Source organism: Eucalyptus grandis, chromosome 10, assembly GCF_016545825.1.
Source record: "Eucalyptus grandis isolate ANBG69807.140 chromosome 10, ASM1654582v1, whole genome shotgun sequence".
NCBI classification, from domain to species: domain Eukaryota; kingdom Viridiplantae; phylum Streptophyta; class Magnoliopsida; order Myrtales; family Myrtaceae; genus Eucalyptus; species Eucalyptus grandis.
In genome coordinates, this window is record NC_052621.1 from 32,483,125 (window position 1) to 32,500,333 (window position 17,209).

The following is a 17,209-nucleotide window of genomic DNA, read 5'->3' on the forward strand; positions in this document are numbered from 1 at the left end:
GCGGGGTGAGCTTGCCCTCAGTTAGGCTTGGTCAACCGCCTTAATTCGGCGACCAGCCCTCCCCTCTGGTCGTTCGGCGAAAGAAGAAGGGAGGAGACTAAAAAAAAAAAAGAGAGAAAGAAAAGGAAAAAAAAAAAAGAAGAAAAGATTACAAAATTAATAAAAAAATTTTAAAAATAAAATAACATTAAAATATTGTCTTCTGCCGTCGGTTGACGTTCACGTTAGTCTTGGCATAAATTTGGCCGTAAAGAATTGAATTGACACCAAAAAAGTTTGTGACTCAATTGGTAAAAAAATAAATAAATTTAGAATTGAATTTGTGCAATTACAATAGATTTAAGACTTTTTGGTAATTTTTCCTACTCATGGAATATCCTAGTTTGCTTGTAAAATCTGGGTTTCTGATTCTTTCTGGTCAAATTTTTTTTTTTCTCTCTCTCTCTCTCTCTCGTGTCCGATGGGGAATAGGTCCGCATCAGACAATGAAGAATCTTCTCTAGCTCGGCCCGTCAACATACGTAGTTTCTCAGCAACGTCTCAAACGCGCTTACTTGTGAATTTGGCGGCTGCTCCATGTTTGACAGAAGGAGCTTCATCTCGATGGCAAAAACTTCATGGCCACCTTCCTGAAATGAGTTCTATGAGAGCTGGGCGGCGCTTTTTCTGTGATTGAATTCGACTTGAAGTAGGTGTCATGGGTGAGGCTAATGTTGCATTGACTTGTAAAAAGGCGTGATTTCATCTCATGATATGAACGAAATTTTCAATCAACATATTTAGGGGGAAATTTTCAGTCTCACGATTGAGTTCTGACTCTACGTCATTTCATTGCAAGACGGTCATGGAGGAATTCCGGCACATTGAAAAGTTTGAATAATCTTTGGGGGGAAAGTTCCTCGCAAAACATACGGATCCAAATTCAATTTTGCGTGTGAACCTTGATTTCCTCGACACGAGATATAAGAACGTGCATAAGACCCTGCACTTTTGATTAGAGGCTGCGACCTCAAGCAATCCACTTCCTGAAATGGGTCTGCGACTCAAGCTCTTCATCTTGACCTTCCTGCTTTCAATGGTATTTTCAGAAACCCAAGGCCGTCGCACAATAGAGAACCCAGGGCCGTTTGATGAATCCGACCACGATGTATTTGAAGTCCTTGCACCGGCAAGTATCAACAACGGTGCCCTCCAAGTGACCCCGGACTCTGGTGCGAGGGACTACAATCTCTCTAACCGATCCGGAAGAATTATGCTCAAAGAGAGTTTCAAGCTCCATGACAAAGGAGAAAGAGTGGCCTCATTCAACACCTCCTTCTTCATCAACATCCCAAAGCTTAAAAATACTTCAAGTCACGGAGAGGGCATGGCATTCGTGATAGCGCCCGATCTCAACCTTCCCCCAGGTAGCGAAGGGCAGTACTTGGGCCTTACCAATGCCGCCACCGATGGAAATGCCACCAACCGTCTTGTGGCTATCGAGTTTGACACCTTCAAGCAAGATTTCGACCCCAACGACAACCACATCGGTCTCAATATCAATAGCGTAAAGTCAGAACTAAATGTGCCCTTGTCCGATTCTGGCATCCAGCTTGTGCCCGAGGTTGAAAAAAATTTCACTATCTGGATCCAATATGATGGACTGAACAAAATTCTGCAGGTTTTCATGGTGGGTGAAGAAAATCTTGAACCTGCCGAGCAGAGACCAAGCGTTCCTGTAATGACTAAAAAAGATCTTGACATTGCAAAATATGTGAATGAACGCTCCTATTTTGGTTTCGCTGCATCGACGGGCAATGCAACAGAGTTGCATTGCGTGCTAGGATGGAATCTGACGGTGGAGGAGGCACCGGAGGATGAGGGTCTCTTCATCGAGGCAATGATCACCTTGGGTGTTGGGGTGGCCCTTTTGGTGATTCTCTTGGCAGGATGGTGGATACAGCGTACTCTGTACAAGAAATACAAGACGGCCAATGACCCAACGATACGGGGGACCCTCCAGTCCCTCCCGGGGACTCCAAGAGAGTTCCGGTACAGGGATTTGAAGGTGGCCACGGATAACTTCAATGAGAAGAACAAATTAGGACAGGGCGGTTTCGGTGTGGTTTACAAAGGCGTATTGTCAAAGGAGAGCCTGCAGATTGCTGTAAAGAGATTCTCCAGGGACAACGTCAAGAGCAAAGATGATTTCTTGGCTGAGCTTACAATCATCAATCGGCTGCGCCATAAACATCTCGTCAAATTACTTGGTAAGTAAATCAAACTGCTCCTCAATCTATGTAGAGCAATTGGTGAATTAAAGAGAGTTAGAACCTGATGATTAATCAAATAAATTGAGTTGAATTGAACCAAGCAAAAGGTGGCTAAATCAAAGGTTTGTTATACAAGTCAAATTGAGTTACTTAAGCAATCCTTCATCATACCACCCAACCGATATTGTTTTTCGTTCTCAGGGTGGTGCTACAAGAATGGGAAGCTTCTGCTGGTGTACGAGTACATGCCGAATGGTAGCCTAGACGCGCACATATTCTGTGGAGCGGAGAAAGAAACCTTAAGATGGGACCTCAGATACCAGATCATATCAGGAGTTGCATCAGCTTTGCACTATGTGCACAATGAATACGAACAGAAGGTTGTGCATAGAGACCTTAAGGCCAGCAACATCATGCTTGACTCTAGCTTCAACGCCCGGCTAGGCGATTTCGGTTTGGCCCGAGCCATAGAGAATGGGAAGACCTCCTACGCAGAGCTCGAAGGTGTACCGGGTACTCTTGGGTACATTGCACCTGAGTGCCTGCACACAGGTAGTCCATCATAGTTCTTGAGACGATTAAAATTTGACACATTTGCTCATTGGAATTCCAAAAAACGATCAGGCACAGAAACCATGAACATTCTAATGCATGGTCTGACAGTGCCCCCATTCATGATGCAGGTAAAGCCACTAGGGAATCTGACATCTATGGCTTTGGAGCAGTGGTTCTTGAGGTTGTGTGTGGTCAGCGACCATGGACCAAGATTGGTGGATTCTGCTTCTTGGTGGATTGGGTCTGGTCGCTCCATCGTGATGGGCGAATACTCGAGGCAGTTGACGAGAGGCTGAGGGGAGATTATGTGGCAGAGGAGGCGGAGCGGCTGCTGCTCTTGGGTCTGGCATGTTCACACCCAAATGCAAGCGAGAGACCCAAAACACAGGCCGTTTTGCAGATTGCTTCAGGATTGCTGCCAGTGCCATACGTCCCGCCATTTAGACCAGCTTTCGTGTGGCCCTCTGCAGGTGCTGTGGAGGAGAACATCGATTCAGAATATACAGATGACTTAACCATCACGATTTCGCATTAGGCCATTGCTCGCTAAGATTCTTTCTTGATAAGTGGGTCACAACTCATACTTTAACGGAGGGTGGCATCAGTGCATCACTTATATATTCTAGAGTGTTTGCCTGCACATTGACAGTCATTTTATCTACCATGGAAAGAATTCTCTTTCTTTTTTCCTTCAATATGCGGTTAGGATATGGTGAGCTATCGTCTAATTTTATTTTCCCCTTTTTAAGCCAGCTATTGTGTTGGACTTGGCATGCTAATCTGTGCCTTTCACTTCGATTTGTTTATTTGAATTTCAGCAATTCCATAGGAAGTGTCGCAGAATTTCCAATTGTAAGACGAATGTCCATCACGATCATACTTGGGTATTTGACTTGGCCGATAGCCACTTACAGATCATATAGTGTCTACACTGCAACAAGCATGAATGCAGACCCAGTATTACGTTGTCTGCAGATAAGCACAAATCAACACTACTGATCGTCATAGACTTGCATACAAAATACATAGTTTTGCCTATGCACTCCATTTTATTTCTTAAACCCGGAGTTGACAATTAGGGGTGCAACTTGCATCCATGTCATGTCTCAGATGCCACTTGAAAAAGTGCGAGAACTTCACCTGTGTGCAATTTTTTCACAGACCGAAGTTACTTATAATCCGTGAAAGAAATAGGGGCATAGAGGCGTGGGCGTTCAGCATTCACAAACTCTTCTGGGGCTTCAATATCTGCCTCCTTTGGTGCCTTTACAAAAGTTCCAATTGATACCCGAACTCTTCCTTCCTTGCATTGAACTCGATGCTTCAAAGTGCACAATCTTCCATTGCTCCATGCCTAGAACATGTAATGAGAGGAGTAATCACTATTATTGGAAACCATTAGACGAAGGGAATTCTACAGCTAATTCATAGATTCTCAACCAGTCAAATAAAAGAGGGATAATAATATGGCATTCATGCTGTGTTCGTCGGTTCCCATCTGAACGGCATGTATCAGTTGAACTGGCACCGGTGGACACCACTACAACAATTCCGATGGTACCTGAATTGATGAGAAGGGATATACGACAGCCATCTCTCCCAAATTGACGAGAAAAGTGCCTGGCCAAGCATCAATTGGTACAAACGAACCAGACTTGTCCATCGCTTCGAGACCACTCACGTCATCGTCATCTTGAATAATGGCCAGGAATCCCATATCTGTGTGTAGTACTGCACCAGTAAAGCCAATAGTTTGAAGCTGTATTTGTTCAGCCTGAGTTGGCAGGCCCAATCTTCAAACCGGCCGCTGCTCAGTCCCGTGCTTCAAGTCAGCTCGTCTGCCATGTTCATGGCCAGTTCATGTACTGCTTCACGATAGATCGTCATTATTTCTCTGAAGAAAGCGAGCAGAAGATTCAGTATTATCGCCGGTTGGAAACAAGAGACTGACAAACTGTCAGGGCTTAAAGATCACAAAGCAATCTTGACTGTTTTCCAGCTTAACTCATGCTTCGGTTGTTTTGTTAACACAGATCTATGGTAGGCAGGAAACACCAAAACTATGAGCACAAGTTCCGAGACCTGGAAGATCATCAAACGTAGAATACATATTTTGGTTCATGCTTTAGATTTGAAGGCAGCGAGGGTTAAAATCATCGCTCAAACTGGGAAAGAAGTACGCATCCATGCCAATTTGTTCTCGAAAACCAAATTTTTCACTGCGAGAAAGAGAGAAAGATCGAACTTTTGATGAGGAGAAGCATTCGACTGGGAACAGAACTCATCCACACCTTGAGCAGAGCCCATGTCCCACAGCCCCAAAGATTCATGGAGAGGATATGCCTTGTCGGGCTCCAGGCACCCACTCCCTTCCACCGCATTCTTCTTCTTCTTCTTCTTCGCCTCCATGGGAAGATCAAGCAGTGATCTCGCCACCGCCTTCATCTCGGCCATCAGCGCCTCCGAGATCCCGTGGTTCAGCACCCGGAAACACCCCCACTCCTCGCAGGCTCCTCTCGGCTTCTCGTACTGCGATGGAAAGCGTTGCAGATCGATCACCGGAACATTTCTTCCTTCCTGTTGCCCCATCTCTTTTCTTTTCTGGGTCTATGCCTTGTTTGCAAGAAGGAGCAAGAGGGATCGATTCAAGCCCTTCTTGAGGTTCTTGTGTTGCGCAGGTGATGGACGGTCGTTAGAAGCTGTCTCTCTCAGCGATGACAGTTGACCAACCGTTGTTTTTCGCGGGAAAAAAACTTCGGGATTTTTCACCTCCACATCAATTTTTATTCATTATTTCATTCTGCTTTCAAATATCGAAAATGAAGTGGTTTATGTTTTTTTCTCGAATATTTAAGGTTATTTCGTGTTAACTATGAGTCGAAGTATAACGAACCAGTGAAGATTGCCAAAGAAAAAGATATATTTAATGTTAAAAGCAAATGTTTTGTTAATTCGAACTTGATTAGCAGTGAAATATATTTTTGTCTCCATCTGTAAAATAGGAATACATTATATAAAAACATAAACTAAAAATTTCAAAATATGAAAGCAAAATGAAGTGAGGATGAATTTTATTTTATTCAATGATGATGAAGCCAAAAGGGTCCTTGATATCTTTCGCGACATGGAGCCAAAGCTCTTGATGGAGGCTCTTCAACTAATTTTGTCTTTCCATGGTCGAGAGAATATTCAATGATTTACGAGTATCATGTCACAAGTTGTCATAGCGTGTAATTTTTATACACTTTGAGCCAATTAAAAATTGACATGTATATATTGATATGGAATTAAATGAAAAAAATTAAAAATCTTTTTCCACCCCTATCTCCTTCTTCCATGTACGATGCAGCCACCTCCACACTAGCGGAGTAACCGGTGCCTCCCTCTACCGTGGCTACTGGCAAAGTCGCCATGGACCTATCTCAAGCTTCTATTTATGTGATGAAACCAAAACCAAAGAAAGAAAAGGAGAAAAATTCCTTACGACCATCACAAGGAATCGCTATAGTGCCTCTTTCAATGTCGGTTTCTTGGAAAACTTGTCCCTCTGCATTGAAGAAGAACCCTAGCCATTGATTTGTGCTGTTGCCGCTAGGTTTAGAAAGCGGAACAGGTACACGGAGAAATATTCGAGATTCATCTACATAAGATGTTGTCCAGAACTATGGGAGCCATCTAATGCGACCGTCTGAAGTACCCGATAACGTAATTTCTTAAACTTGCAGGCACAGAGTTTGACAAAGCAAATGATGAAGACGATTCAATTGGGATGAGAAAAGCGACCGAGTGTATCTGTATATTGCTCGAAGGAGATGAATTAGTCATCATCTCCGCAGACGTGAGACCGAAGGAACATGACGCGTAGGATGTAAACACGGCGGCGGCGCCGCTATTCTCGAACCAAGGGAGCACACTTACTAGTCAGGCCATTGATCCTTCCTTCCTATATTATTATATTTCCACGGACATGGCTGAATGGAAATTAAAGAGAACGGGAAGAGAAATTAAGCAGTCGATTTGAATGGCTGCGTTGAGCATGAATGTAGGAGAAGTTGCCTAATGAAGACGAGGCAAGATGATTGGGGTTCAAAAGACAGAATTCCGGCCATACCTTTATTTTTCGCCCATTATTTTCTTTTCTTTTCTTTTCTTATTTTATTTTGCTAATGCCCTGTGTTTTTATTTTATTTATATTTTTTTAATTCTCGTCCCGTTTGCCTATAGGGAAAATTTGACATGATTTTCCCAATGTTTAAATGGTTAGCCGATAATCACTTATAAAAGGTGAAATCTAAAAAATGTAGGCTCACCGAACATATGTCGATTAATGGATGAAATGATTTATTCAATCGGTACTTCGAAATTAGCTGAGTCCACTATGTGCATTTTGTTCATTACAATTTCCTTTCGTTGTCCTTTTTGCTCCTCTGCCGCTTCTTTTACCCCCATACACCCATCACTCTCCAAAACCTAAAGCTCCGTCACCATCCTCAGCCCCTCCGCCTCCCCCCGCCTCCCTCAGCCCCTCCCTGGCCCTTTCCGCCACCATCTCCCCGGCCTTCGCTAGCAGGGACTTGACAACGCGGAGAGCGTCAGACAGTGTAAAAATGGGTAAAAGAAATGGACAGTCGATAGACTTTGACCAGTTGATCTTTATATGTTATATACCTGACGATCTCCCTCATTTTCTAATTGCATGTTGGTTGATTTCTTTTGCAGTTAATTTGCTCGGTTGATTAATGTGTTTCCATCATTTTCTAATTGCATGTTGGTTGACTTCTTTTGCGGTTAGAATTTGCTCGGCGGATATAGTGTGGTTATCAATCATTTAGCAAAGCTTCTTCAAGACAATAGACAAACTATTTTCTCTATTCATCAAGGTCAAACATATATGCCAGTCCCATGCATGTGTCATGGAGCCCTAGTATATGAATATATATAATGATATTGCCGACACAAGAGGGTATTATAATTTGATCTTCTCCCAAGTTTCTACTGATACCAAAAATAAAGAAAGAAAAGGAGAAAAATTCCTTACAATCATCACAAGGAATGTTGTTTCTCTTTCCATGTCCGTTTCTCGGAAAACTTGTCCCCGCGAGTGGAAAAAGAACCTTAGCTTGTGATTATGCGACCTCTCCTGGAGTCCCCAATAACGCAATCTCTTAAACTTGCCTGCATACGGCCTGGTGAAGCAAACGATGAAGATGGTTCGATCGGGCTGAGAAAGGACACTGAGTGTATCTACATACAGTTCAATTGGTCATCATCTGTGCAGATGTAAGACGCAAGGAGCATGTTTGCGCAACGGTGTAGACTGTACACACGGGCGCGCCATTCTCAAACCAAGGAAGCACAACTCCTAGTCAGGCCGTTGATCCTTCCCCTCCTATTGGTGCAAGCCTTGGCCTCAGCATATTTCTGTTGATGAAGCTCAGCCATGGATAAGTGTGCTTATATAACCCGTGGAATGAAAGAGAGTTGACTGAAGGGAAACTAAAGAGGACGTGGTGAGAATGAGATTAATTCCGGCAATGTCTATTTCTTTTCACCCATTATTTTCTTTTCTTTTTTATCTTGCTAATGCCACTTTTTTATTTTATTTATTTTGTGCAATTCTCCTCTTGTTTGCCTTTAGTAAAAATTATGGTTGATTGACATGATTGTCTAATCGAAAAACAAGTGTCTACCACGGTCATCTCATTCGTTTGTCTAGGCCAATAACCACTTATAGATTAGACAGCGTCTGCACTTCAACAAGCATAGATGCAGAACTAGTATTACATGTTCTGCAGATGTGCACAAATCAACACAAACAATCGTCTTAAACTTGCATAAAGACACAAAGTTTTGCCTATAGCACTTTATTTTATTTCTTGAACCTGGAGTCAATGACACATGGTAAGACTCACGTCCATATCACATCTCAGATGCTGCTCGGAATAGAGCAAGAGCTTCGCCTGTGCGTGATTTTACTACTGACCGGAGTTTCCTATAGTCTGAATGAGTAAAAGGGGCATAGAGGCGTGGGTGTTCAGCATCCACAAGCTCCTCTGGGGCTTCAATAGCTGCCTTCTTTGGACTCAACAGAAAAGCGCCCACCGATGACCGAGCTCTTCCTTCCTTGCATTGAACTCGATGCTTTGCATGGCCCAATTTCCCGTTGCTCCATGCCTAGAACATGTAATGCAAGGAGTGATCAACGCTATTGAAAAACCGTCAAGACAAAGAAGAATTCTAAAGCAGGCTTGTTCAGCTATTTTATAGGCTCTCAACCGATCAAAATGGAAAGAGGGAAAACAATCTGGTATTCATGCTTTGTTTGTGGGTTCCAGTCTGAACGGCAGGTGTCGGTTATACTCGGACTGGTGGACACTATTAGAACAATTGCAATAGTATCTTGATTGATTAAGAAGGCATATACCACAGCCATGTCTCCGAGAATCACAAGAAAAGTGCCTGGCCAAGGATCAATTGGTACTAACGAACCGGACTTGTCCATCACTTCAAGACCACTCACGGCATCGTCATCTTGAAGAACGGCCAGGAATCCCATATCTGTGTGCAGTTGTACACCAGTAGAGCCAACACTTTCAGGGATGAAGCTGTATTTGTTCATCCAAAGTTCGCAGGCCCAATCCTCGAACATGCCACTGCTCAGTCCCATGCATCTACTCAGCTTGTCTGCTATGTCCATGGCTAGTTCATGCATTGCTTTACAATACGTCTTCATTATCTCTCTGAAGCAAAAGGAGCAAAAGATTCAATATCATCTCTGGTTGAAAACAAGACACTGACAAAGCAATCTCATGACTGTTTTCCAGCTTGACTCATATTTCCATTGTTTTGTTAACACAGACACACGTATGAGTACATATTCCAAGGGCTGGAAGTTCATCAAACATAGAGTACATATTTTGGCCTGTGCTTCAGCAGTGAAGGTACTGAGTGTAAGAATGATTGCTTGAACTGGAAATGAAGTATGCATCGATAACAATTTTTTTCTCAAAAATCAAAGTTTGCGCTGTGAGGAAGAGCTAAAGATTTAACCTTTGATGAGGAGAAGCATTCAACTGGGAACAGAACACATCCACAGCTTGCGCTGAGCCCATCTCATCCAACCCCCAAGATTCATACAGAGGATTTGCCTTGGTGGGCTCCTTGTATCCACACCCTTCCACCACCTGGCCCTCATTCTTCTTCTTCGCCTCCATGGGAAGATCAAACAGTGACGCCACCACCGCCTTCATCTCCCCCATCAAACCTCTGAGATCCCGTGGTTCAACACCCTGAAACACCCCCACTCCTTGCCGGCTCCTCTCAGCTTCTCGTACTGCGATTGGAAACCTCGCAGATCGATCACAGGAATCTTCGTGCCTTCTCTTTCCCCCATCTTTTTTTCTTTTCCTTTTGGGGAGCCTTCTTTCACTAAGCTTGAGTCCTATGTTTATAGCAGTGAGAGCACATGCATAATCTACATCATTGACGTACGAGGGAAACACATGCAGGCAAAGAAGAGAGCGTAAGAATTTCTAACGTGGATTAAATTAATTGATATTATAATTGATTGTTGTACGAAATTAGTCTAATAATGTGAAATAGAAGGTTTCTTAATTAATCTAATATGGGGCTAGCTAATATGAGCCGAGTTGAGCCCAATTTGTTATAAGAAAGAGGGTTTGGTTGAAAATTCTATAAATAGTATTCAAGTCTCTTTTCTAACCCTGACACACAAATATCCTCACATAAGAAATGCTTACTTAACACTAAGGTTGATGGTTAGTCTCATTAAGCTAGTAATACAAAAAGCAATAGAGGATAAGCACTTGAATTTAGATCATCGCTATTCTGCATCAAGAACAAGAACTCTAAATCAGGTGTGCAAATCTCTTTACTTAATTATATGTGTGTTCTTGATTCTAATTATGAAGATCTTGAGATTGTACTTCACGGCTTTTATATGGCATCAGAGCAATGATAGCCTAGAACTCGAATATATGGATTTAACTCTTTTTCGTATTTTTTGTGCAATAAAAAATCAATTTTGATTAAATAAATGGCAAGAGCTCATCGAGATGAGTATTTTGAGTGGTCACATGCTACCGAGGGACATCGCACGCCCCCATGTGTTGGGCTTTGGCACGCGTCAAATAGGTGCCGCTACACGAGGAGATGCCAGCGAGTGCCTTGTACAAACTAGGGCCAACATCTTTGTGACGTCAACCACTAGGATGACCAACCCAACCCAATCAACCATTGACCCAACTCGTTGACTCGCCCGATCTGATTCTCTGTTGATCGAACTGGTAAATTGGTTGGACCGGTCGAATTGATCAAGCTGGTGGTTTAGATCAGCCAAGTGATGACGTGTGCATAACACGTGTCATGCATTCCGAAAGTGCGTATGAACAAGTTTGAGTTTTGATTTGGCCGTTCTTGGTACCTACATGCTTGTATGGAGATGCTCTACACTATGATGCTTTTATGAATATGAAAAAAAAAAAAAAAGGAACCCTAATAAGCACATTTTTTTTGGGTATTTTTGCATATATTACTGTATTTTTCTATAATTTTAGAAATATAGATGCTAGCTCACTTGAATATTATCACATAAAGAATGTGTAGAATGTGATTCATTGATAACATATATAAGGTTCAACATGTATCAATGAATAGAGCAATGTAAGTTGCATGACATGTGATTTTATTAATAAATTGCCTTTGTCATCAAGTCTAAAATCATATTAATAAAGTAAATGTGAGACATAAAATTTATATCCCTATTATTGGAGAGTTTTAAGGATTCAATCGAGTTGTGATTGCCAAAGTGGCACACTTAATTGGGTTTAAAAAATATCGATCTTATATTATAGTAGAATGTCTCCTATACCAATACGTGGTTATATTCTCAAAAGAGGTGATTGTGTATTAGTTTATAAAAGAATACATAAATAGCGTAGGATTGAGGAGTGACTAATCTTAATGGTTCATATATCCAAATATGGTGAATTCACGAAGGTTAGAATATATTCTTATGGTCGCTGTCATGTGGAGAGCATACAATGACATGTCATATATTCTACTTAAAGGTGATTATATGTTGATTCTTATAAATCTTTGGATGTTATTTATAATTTTTTAAGTTACATAATACTCATATGATGCTAATTATGCAAATTACTCTTTTTTAGTTACCATCTCTATAAATGGTGACTCTATAATTATTGAGATTCTTACTGATTCAATCTTTTAAGAAATGGAAAGAGGATTTATGTTTTTGCGATGGAGTTGGTGGATGTAGATATTGCTGTTACTAAGGATAGGTTGGTAAATTACACTACCGATGGTACGGAACCCTAAAATGAACATTTTGCTACTAGGGAAAAGAGCATTCGGATTTGCTTATCATCTATAAAGCGATCCATTTGGGAACATATGCAAGGACTCTTCAAAGAGTGTTTTGTCAGCTAACTCCATTGCTAAACAAATGATAGAAGCCTTGGTGACTTGGAAGTGTGCCTTGTCTAACGCCAAGATTGGAATACATCTGCAAGGACTCTTCAATAAAAGGTATAATAGTTCTAGTAAAGTTAGATGTTACATCCTAAAGATGTAAACTTGAAGTTCAAAGATCATACTCATAAAGGAACTCATGAAACCTCCGGTTATTCTAGCAATCTAGGTCTTAAGAAAATATCCTTAGAGAATGATGGTGACTATTGCTTATTTTGTAAGAAGAAAGATCATTTAAAGAAAGACTGTCATAAATATATAAAACTTGGTTTTTCACATATAAGCCTACAAGTAATGATTCTTTAGCATTTGTATTTGAATCCAGCTCATCAAAAGCCCCGTCTAGTTCTATTTGACCAGATAGGGTTGCAACAAATTATGTTGATTATATATGTGTTCTTGATTCTAGCTATGGAGATCTTGAGATTATGCTTGTGTGACTTATAGAGAGGAGAGAAAGAAGAAGAGAAAAGAAAAGGTAAGGCAAAAAATGAAGGGTTTCAGGACGGGGGTATTTGCCAAAGTCAAACTTACTTTGATTCGTAATGCTCGATAAATGTTCACACCTATCATTCTTTCAATCGAACCAGTTTTTGAGGTTAGGACTTACATTCGGAATTATGCAAGATTCAAGCTGTGAAATTCAATTTTTGGGTTGTTGAGCTTTGTAATTTTTATAAAAATGATAATTTAGGGTGTTGTAGAGCAGAAATATTTTACAAAAATTGATTTGAACTTATGATTTGCCTAAAACAAAATTTTGAAATTTCACACATATGTTGAATAGTGCTAATCCAGAGAATTTGAGGTTGTATTTTCATTGGTCTTTGGCTCAATTTTGAGTTGGTCAAATTGGAGTTGTTGTACTACATTAACCGGGCTATTGACTATTAGTACTTTTGATTTAATGAAGAGAGTTATGACGTGACTAAGTTTTACGTTCAAGCTTCACATTGCAAATAGCTTGAATACACTTTGATATGCAATTTGTTGATGTGTAGAAGTATATTTATTAGTGTTTAGGCATAGCTTTCGCAAATGAGGTAGTATGTTAATTAATTTTAACGTTATTTCTTGCTTATTCCACAATCAAGTAATGTTTGTTGTTTGGTCATAAGCGTTCTGAGGTGAGTGGTGCTATCTCTTCTTATGAAAAGTAGGAGACATATATCTGCACATTGTGAATTTGCTAAAAGGCAAAAATAATGTCCATAGTATATTAAATGCACAACTTCGGATCAGGCATTTACTAACTTTTTATTTATTTGAATGATTTGACAAACTTGTTCTGGAAAGTGTCATGAAAGTTTAATTGTGTGTATTACGTTGCGAACTGATTTATGGAATATGTTCTTTAATGATTTGGGAAATATTTAATTAGAAATGCATTTCGAAACTTTATTGGTTCATTAAATAAATTGCGAAATGGTGTAAGAAATGCATTATATATATTGTCTAATGAACGGAGTTTGAAAAGTAGATATATTTTGGGTTTGCGAATTCTTTTTGTGAAAGAATTGCGTTGATTTGAGTATGATTTACGAAAGGTGGTTTGATACGGTATATGAAATAAATTTATGACACGGATTCCGAGTTAGTTTTGTGGAGACAATTGTTTTGTAAAAGACTGTGTTTTGATTTGTGAAACCAATTGTGATATGGACTAATAAAGAATTAAGTACCATACAATAACAAAACTTCATGGGAGCCACCTCTAAAGCCTTATAGTCAAGAACAAAGTGACATATAATAGCATAATCTCGTGAGAATCACCTCTAGAGCCTTACTATTAATATGTGTTGGTTAAGAGCTAAATGCTATATGATGATGCAATCTCGTGAGAGCCACTTCTATGGTTTTGAGATGTAATGTGATACGGATTTAGATCAATGGAATGGACCACTAATATGTGATTCTGATAAGATTGATTAATAGACTTGACCATTGTTGCGACCTACCTCTCGAGAGGGAAATGTAGGTTTAGAGGTATTGTTAAAGTCAGGCCAACGGTCTTCTGTTAGCGCGAGTTCTCCCACACCTATACCTCGCATGACATTGGACATGCAATTTTCATTCAATTAATCCTATGCAAATTCTATGTAAGGAGGCACTATTAACTTATTGAGATTGATTAGAAATCAAGTGAGATATAATAGTATCTTACTTTTTGCATACCCAAAGATCTTTGGAACGACGATTTGATTACACTAGTTCTAGAACTGATGCACTTTCAATACCTAAACTTAATTATGTGCTAACCAAATGACAAGGCAACCTATTGAAGATTTTTAGAGTTCATCTTATCTATTCTAAAAATGAAAATAAATTAAGGTGCGTAAAGAAATGTAATCAAAGTAAAAACACACAATAACTTAATATTGTCTCTAAAGAAAAAGAAAATGTCATACAAAAATCCCTATAATAAAGCCTTAATGGCTTATCCAATTTCGGCTTTTAGTTTTTGAAGAATTTTCCACTTTTTAAAAGGAAAATACTTAAAAGACTAATTTTAAAGCTTTTTTCAAGGATTTCTATTTTTTTCTTATATTTTTAGAATTTTCTGAATCTTTATGAATTTTCTGATTTTTTAATTTTTTTAGTTTTTGGAATTTTATTTTTATTTTTTATTATTTTAAATGATTTTTAAAATTTTATGGCCTTTTTATAATCTTAATGTTTTTCATTATTTTTAAATTTTTAAACGAATTTTGATATACTCATTATTTTAAATTGTTTCATGATTTTTTAATGGACTCCGGGGCCCGGCCCGATTTTCTGACCCGAAAACCTGGTGGTCCGGGTTGGGTCTTCGGGTCTTCGGCTTAACTGGGCTCAACCAATGAGCCCAATTCCTAAAAACCAAAGCCCAGCCGAAAGCCATCGCCAGCCCACACCAAAAACCAACCCAACGGACTTAGCCCACAATCTCATCTCAGCTTCTATCAACACCCCCAGCCCATATTTCTATTCTTTTATTATTTTCTTTCTCTGTCATCTATTATTCTCATCTCCTTTTCTCTTTTTTCATCATTTGTTTTGTTTTTCGTGCCTTCTTCACGAGGACTTCTTCATCGACACTCCAACCCTTTGACCAAGCTCTCGCCGGAGCTCTAATGGTTACCAAATCATTCCTATCGTCAGTCATTCATCGACACCGATCACGCTGACAGTGACTACAATTTAACGCGCATCCTTGATCAAAACAAAATTTCCTTCCAAATCAGCAGTCACATACGGCAATCTCCAACAAAACAGATTACACATACTTGAGGAAAAAGTATAGAGATCTAACACAACTGTGACTAATCGATAATTGTATTTAGAAAAAGAAAAAAAAGGAGGCGGATTTGAGACTCCAACCATGGACGACCAGCACCGTGAGCATGATATGCATCCAAGAAGAAAGAAACACAGCCTTACTGGATTCGGCTATGAATAACATGAACAAAAAGCTATACCTGGCTAAACCTTTGCTAGATAATTTATTTCATGTCGGATTCAAGATCTCTTGCAAACAGATCATCGAACACTGGTGGGAATCTTTTTATATGAGTTTTCGAAGCGAGTTTGATGCTAAATTCAACTTGAATATGATGTACTAACCTCCAAATCAGCACGATTCCTCACAAAACCATCTCGGCTTGGAATAATTGCTTCGTCAGTTCATCATCGAAGCCGCACGCTCCAAACTCAGCGAAGTCAAATCAAGCAAAAGATCACCTGGCTTCCAGGCAGTTCCAACGAGGTCAGGCAAGGCGGCGGCCACCGTCGAAAATACGTCAAAAATATAGGCACCTCCCCTGGAGAATGTGCAGAAAGAGATTTCGGGGCGGGGAATTGCGGATGAGCAGAAGGGCAGAGGATTTTTAACGCGAGGCTCCTTTTGCACACGAGGGGCAACGCGTGCCGACAGAGTGCCTGAGACACACGTCTCGGAATTGGGTGTATTTGTTTATTGTCTAAAATAGCAATGAGATAAGTGTTGGGGAGTTCAGTGGATTTGTTTATTGGGGGTAGAAAATATTGGGTCAAATACCAAGCCACCTCAAATCGCACACCACGTGTCCAACGTGGCCCACGTTTGTCAGCCAATTTTTTCTCACTTTTCTCTCCTCTCTCCTCACTTTTCTCTCTCGCCCGACTCTCTCTCTTCGCCGCAGAATCTCTTCGCCGGCGCGGACGAACAGCCGGCCACTTCGACCTCCGCGGTGACCACCTCCTCCCGCACGTCCAGAAAGCTGCCAATGGGGTGAGCGTCTCGGAGGGCGTGGAATCGAAACGGGAAGAGAGAAACCAGTGATTGGAATCGAAACTAGAGACCGGAGGTCGAGGTGGCCGGCGAAGAGATTCTGCGGCAAAGAGAGAGAGTCGGGCGAGAGAAGAGCGAGGAGAGAGAAAAGTGATGTCAACATGGCCCACGTTGGACACGTGGCGCAATTTGAAAAGATTTCTTATTTGCCACGTTAGAACAAGAACACGAGTCATACCCAATATTTTATCGCTAGGGAGACGGTTGCTATAACGTGAACGATTTTTATTATATATTTTTTTGTAAGTCAATCTTTTTTATAATTTTGTTGTTGTTGTTTTTACCTTTTTTTATATTTTTTTTGCAAAATGGATGGACACCGATAAAAATTTGAATATCAACAATCATTGATATTTATGATGATTTAAATGAGTATTGTCTTAATCATATAAAATTTGTTGAAATGAAACGATTTATACATGACTTGATATGTATATTAAAGTGTTAGATTATGAAGACGTTTAAGGTTCTCTAGGTGCAGTTTTGATAATAAGATAAGGAATAAGTGTAATAGAAGTCATAAAACTTGTAACGAAAATGCAATTGAATCATATTTCAATCGAGTCCTAAAGTTAACACC

The 17,209-nt window shown here is 40.2% G+C and overlaps 3 protein-coding genes across 9 annotated transcripts; 1 reads left to right on the forward strand and 2 right to left on the reverse strand.

The window, feature by feature from the left end:
• The first annotated feature begins 1,013 nt into the window (after nucleotides 1–1,013).
• On the forward strand, nucleotides 1,014–3,545 carry LOC104424015 (probable L-type lectin-domain containing receptor kinase S.5). Its single transcript, XM_010036416.3, has 3 exons — nucleotides 1,014–2,249; nucleotides 2,454–2,804; nucleotides 2,936–3,545. The coding sequence occupies exons 1-3, from the start codon at nucleotides 1,031–1,033 to the stop codon at nucleotides 3,340–3,342; spliced, it is 1,977 nt and encodes a 658-aa protein (XP_010034718.3). The 5' UTR covers nucleotides 1,014–1,030; the 3' UTR covers nucleotides 3,343–3,545.
• On the reverse strand, nucleotides 2,321–5,453 carry LOC104422876 (2-oxoglutarate-dependent dioxygenase DAO-like). 7 transcript variants are annotated; one of them, XR_005546919.1, is made up of 4 exons: nucleotides 5,053–5,453; nucleotides 3,948–4,701; nucleotides 2,648–3,280; nucleotides 2,321–2,529 (listed from the first exon to the last, which is right to left on the reverse strand). XR_005546919.1 is itself a non-coding variant. In XM_010043469.3 (2 exons), the coding sequence occupies exons 1-2, from the start codon at nucleotides 5,394–5,396 to the stop codon at nucleotides 4,694–4,696; spliced, it is 306 nt and encodes a 101-aa protein (XP_010041771.1). In that variant the 5' UTR covers nucleotides 5,397–5,453; the 3' UTR covers nucleotides 3,591–4,693. The 7 variants fall into 7 exon arrangements, 2 of the variants coding, with proteins under 2 accessions (XP_010041771.1, XP_018722767.1); XR_005546918.1 differs by having other exon boundaries at nucleotides 2,321–3,280; XR_005546917.1 differs by lacking the exons at nucleotides 2,321–2,529; nucleotides 2,648–3,280 and having other exon boundaries at nucleotides 3,591–4,161; nucleotides 4,489–4,701.
• Nucleotides 5,454–8,475: 3,022 nt separating this feature from the next.
• Nucleotides 8,476–16,448, reverse strand: LOC104422877 (2-oxoglutarate-dependent dioxygenase DAO). Its single transcript, XM_010035330.3, is given in 5 exon segments — nucleotides 8,476–8,981; nucleotides 9,232–9,547; nucleotides 9,858–10,077; nucleotides 10,080–10,281; nucleotides 15,924–16,448. Coding segments are annotated over 4 exon segments (912 nt in total). The 5' UTR covers nucleotides 10,201–10,281; nucleotides 15,924–16,448; the 3' UTR covers nucleotides 8,476–8,726.
• Between the last annotated feature and the right edge of the window lie 761 nt (nucleotides 16,449–17,209).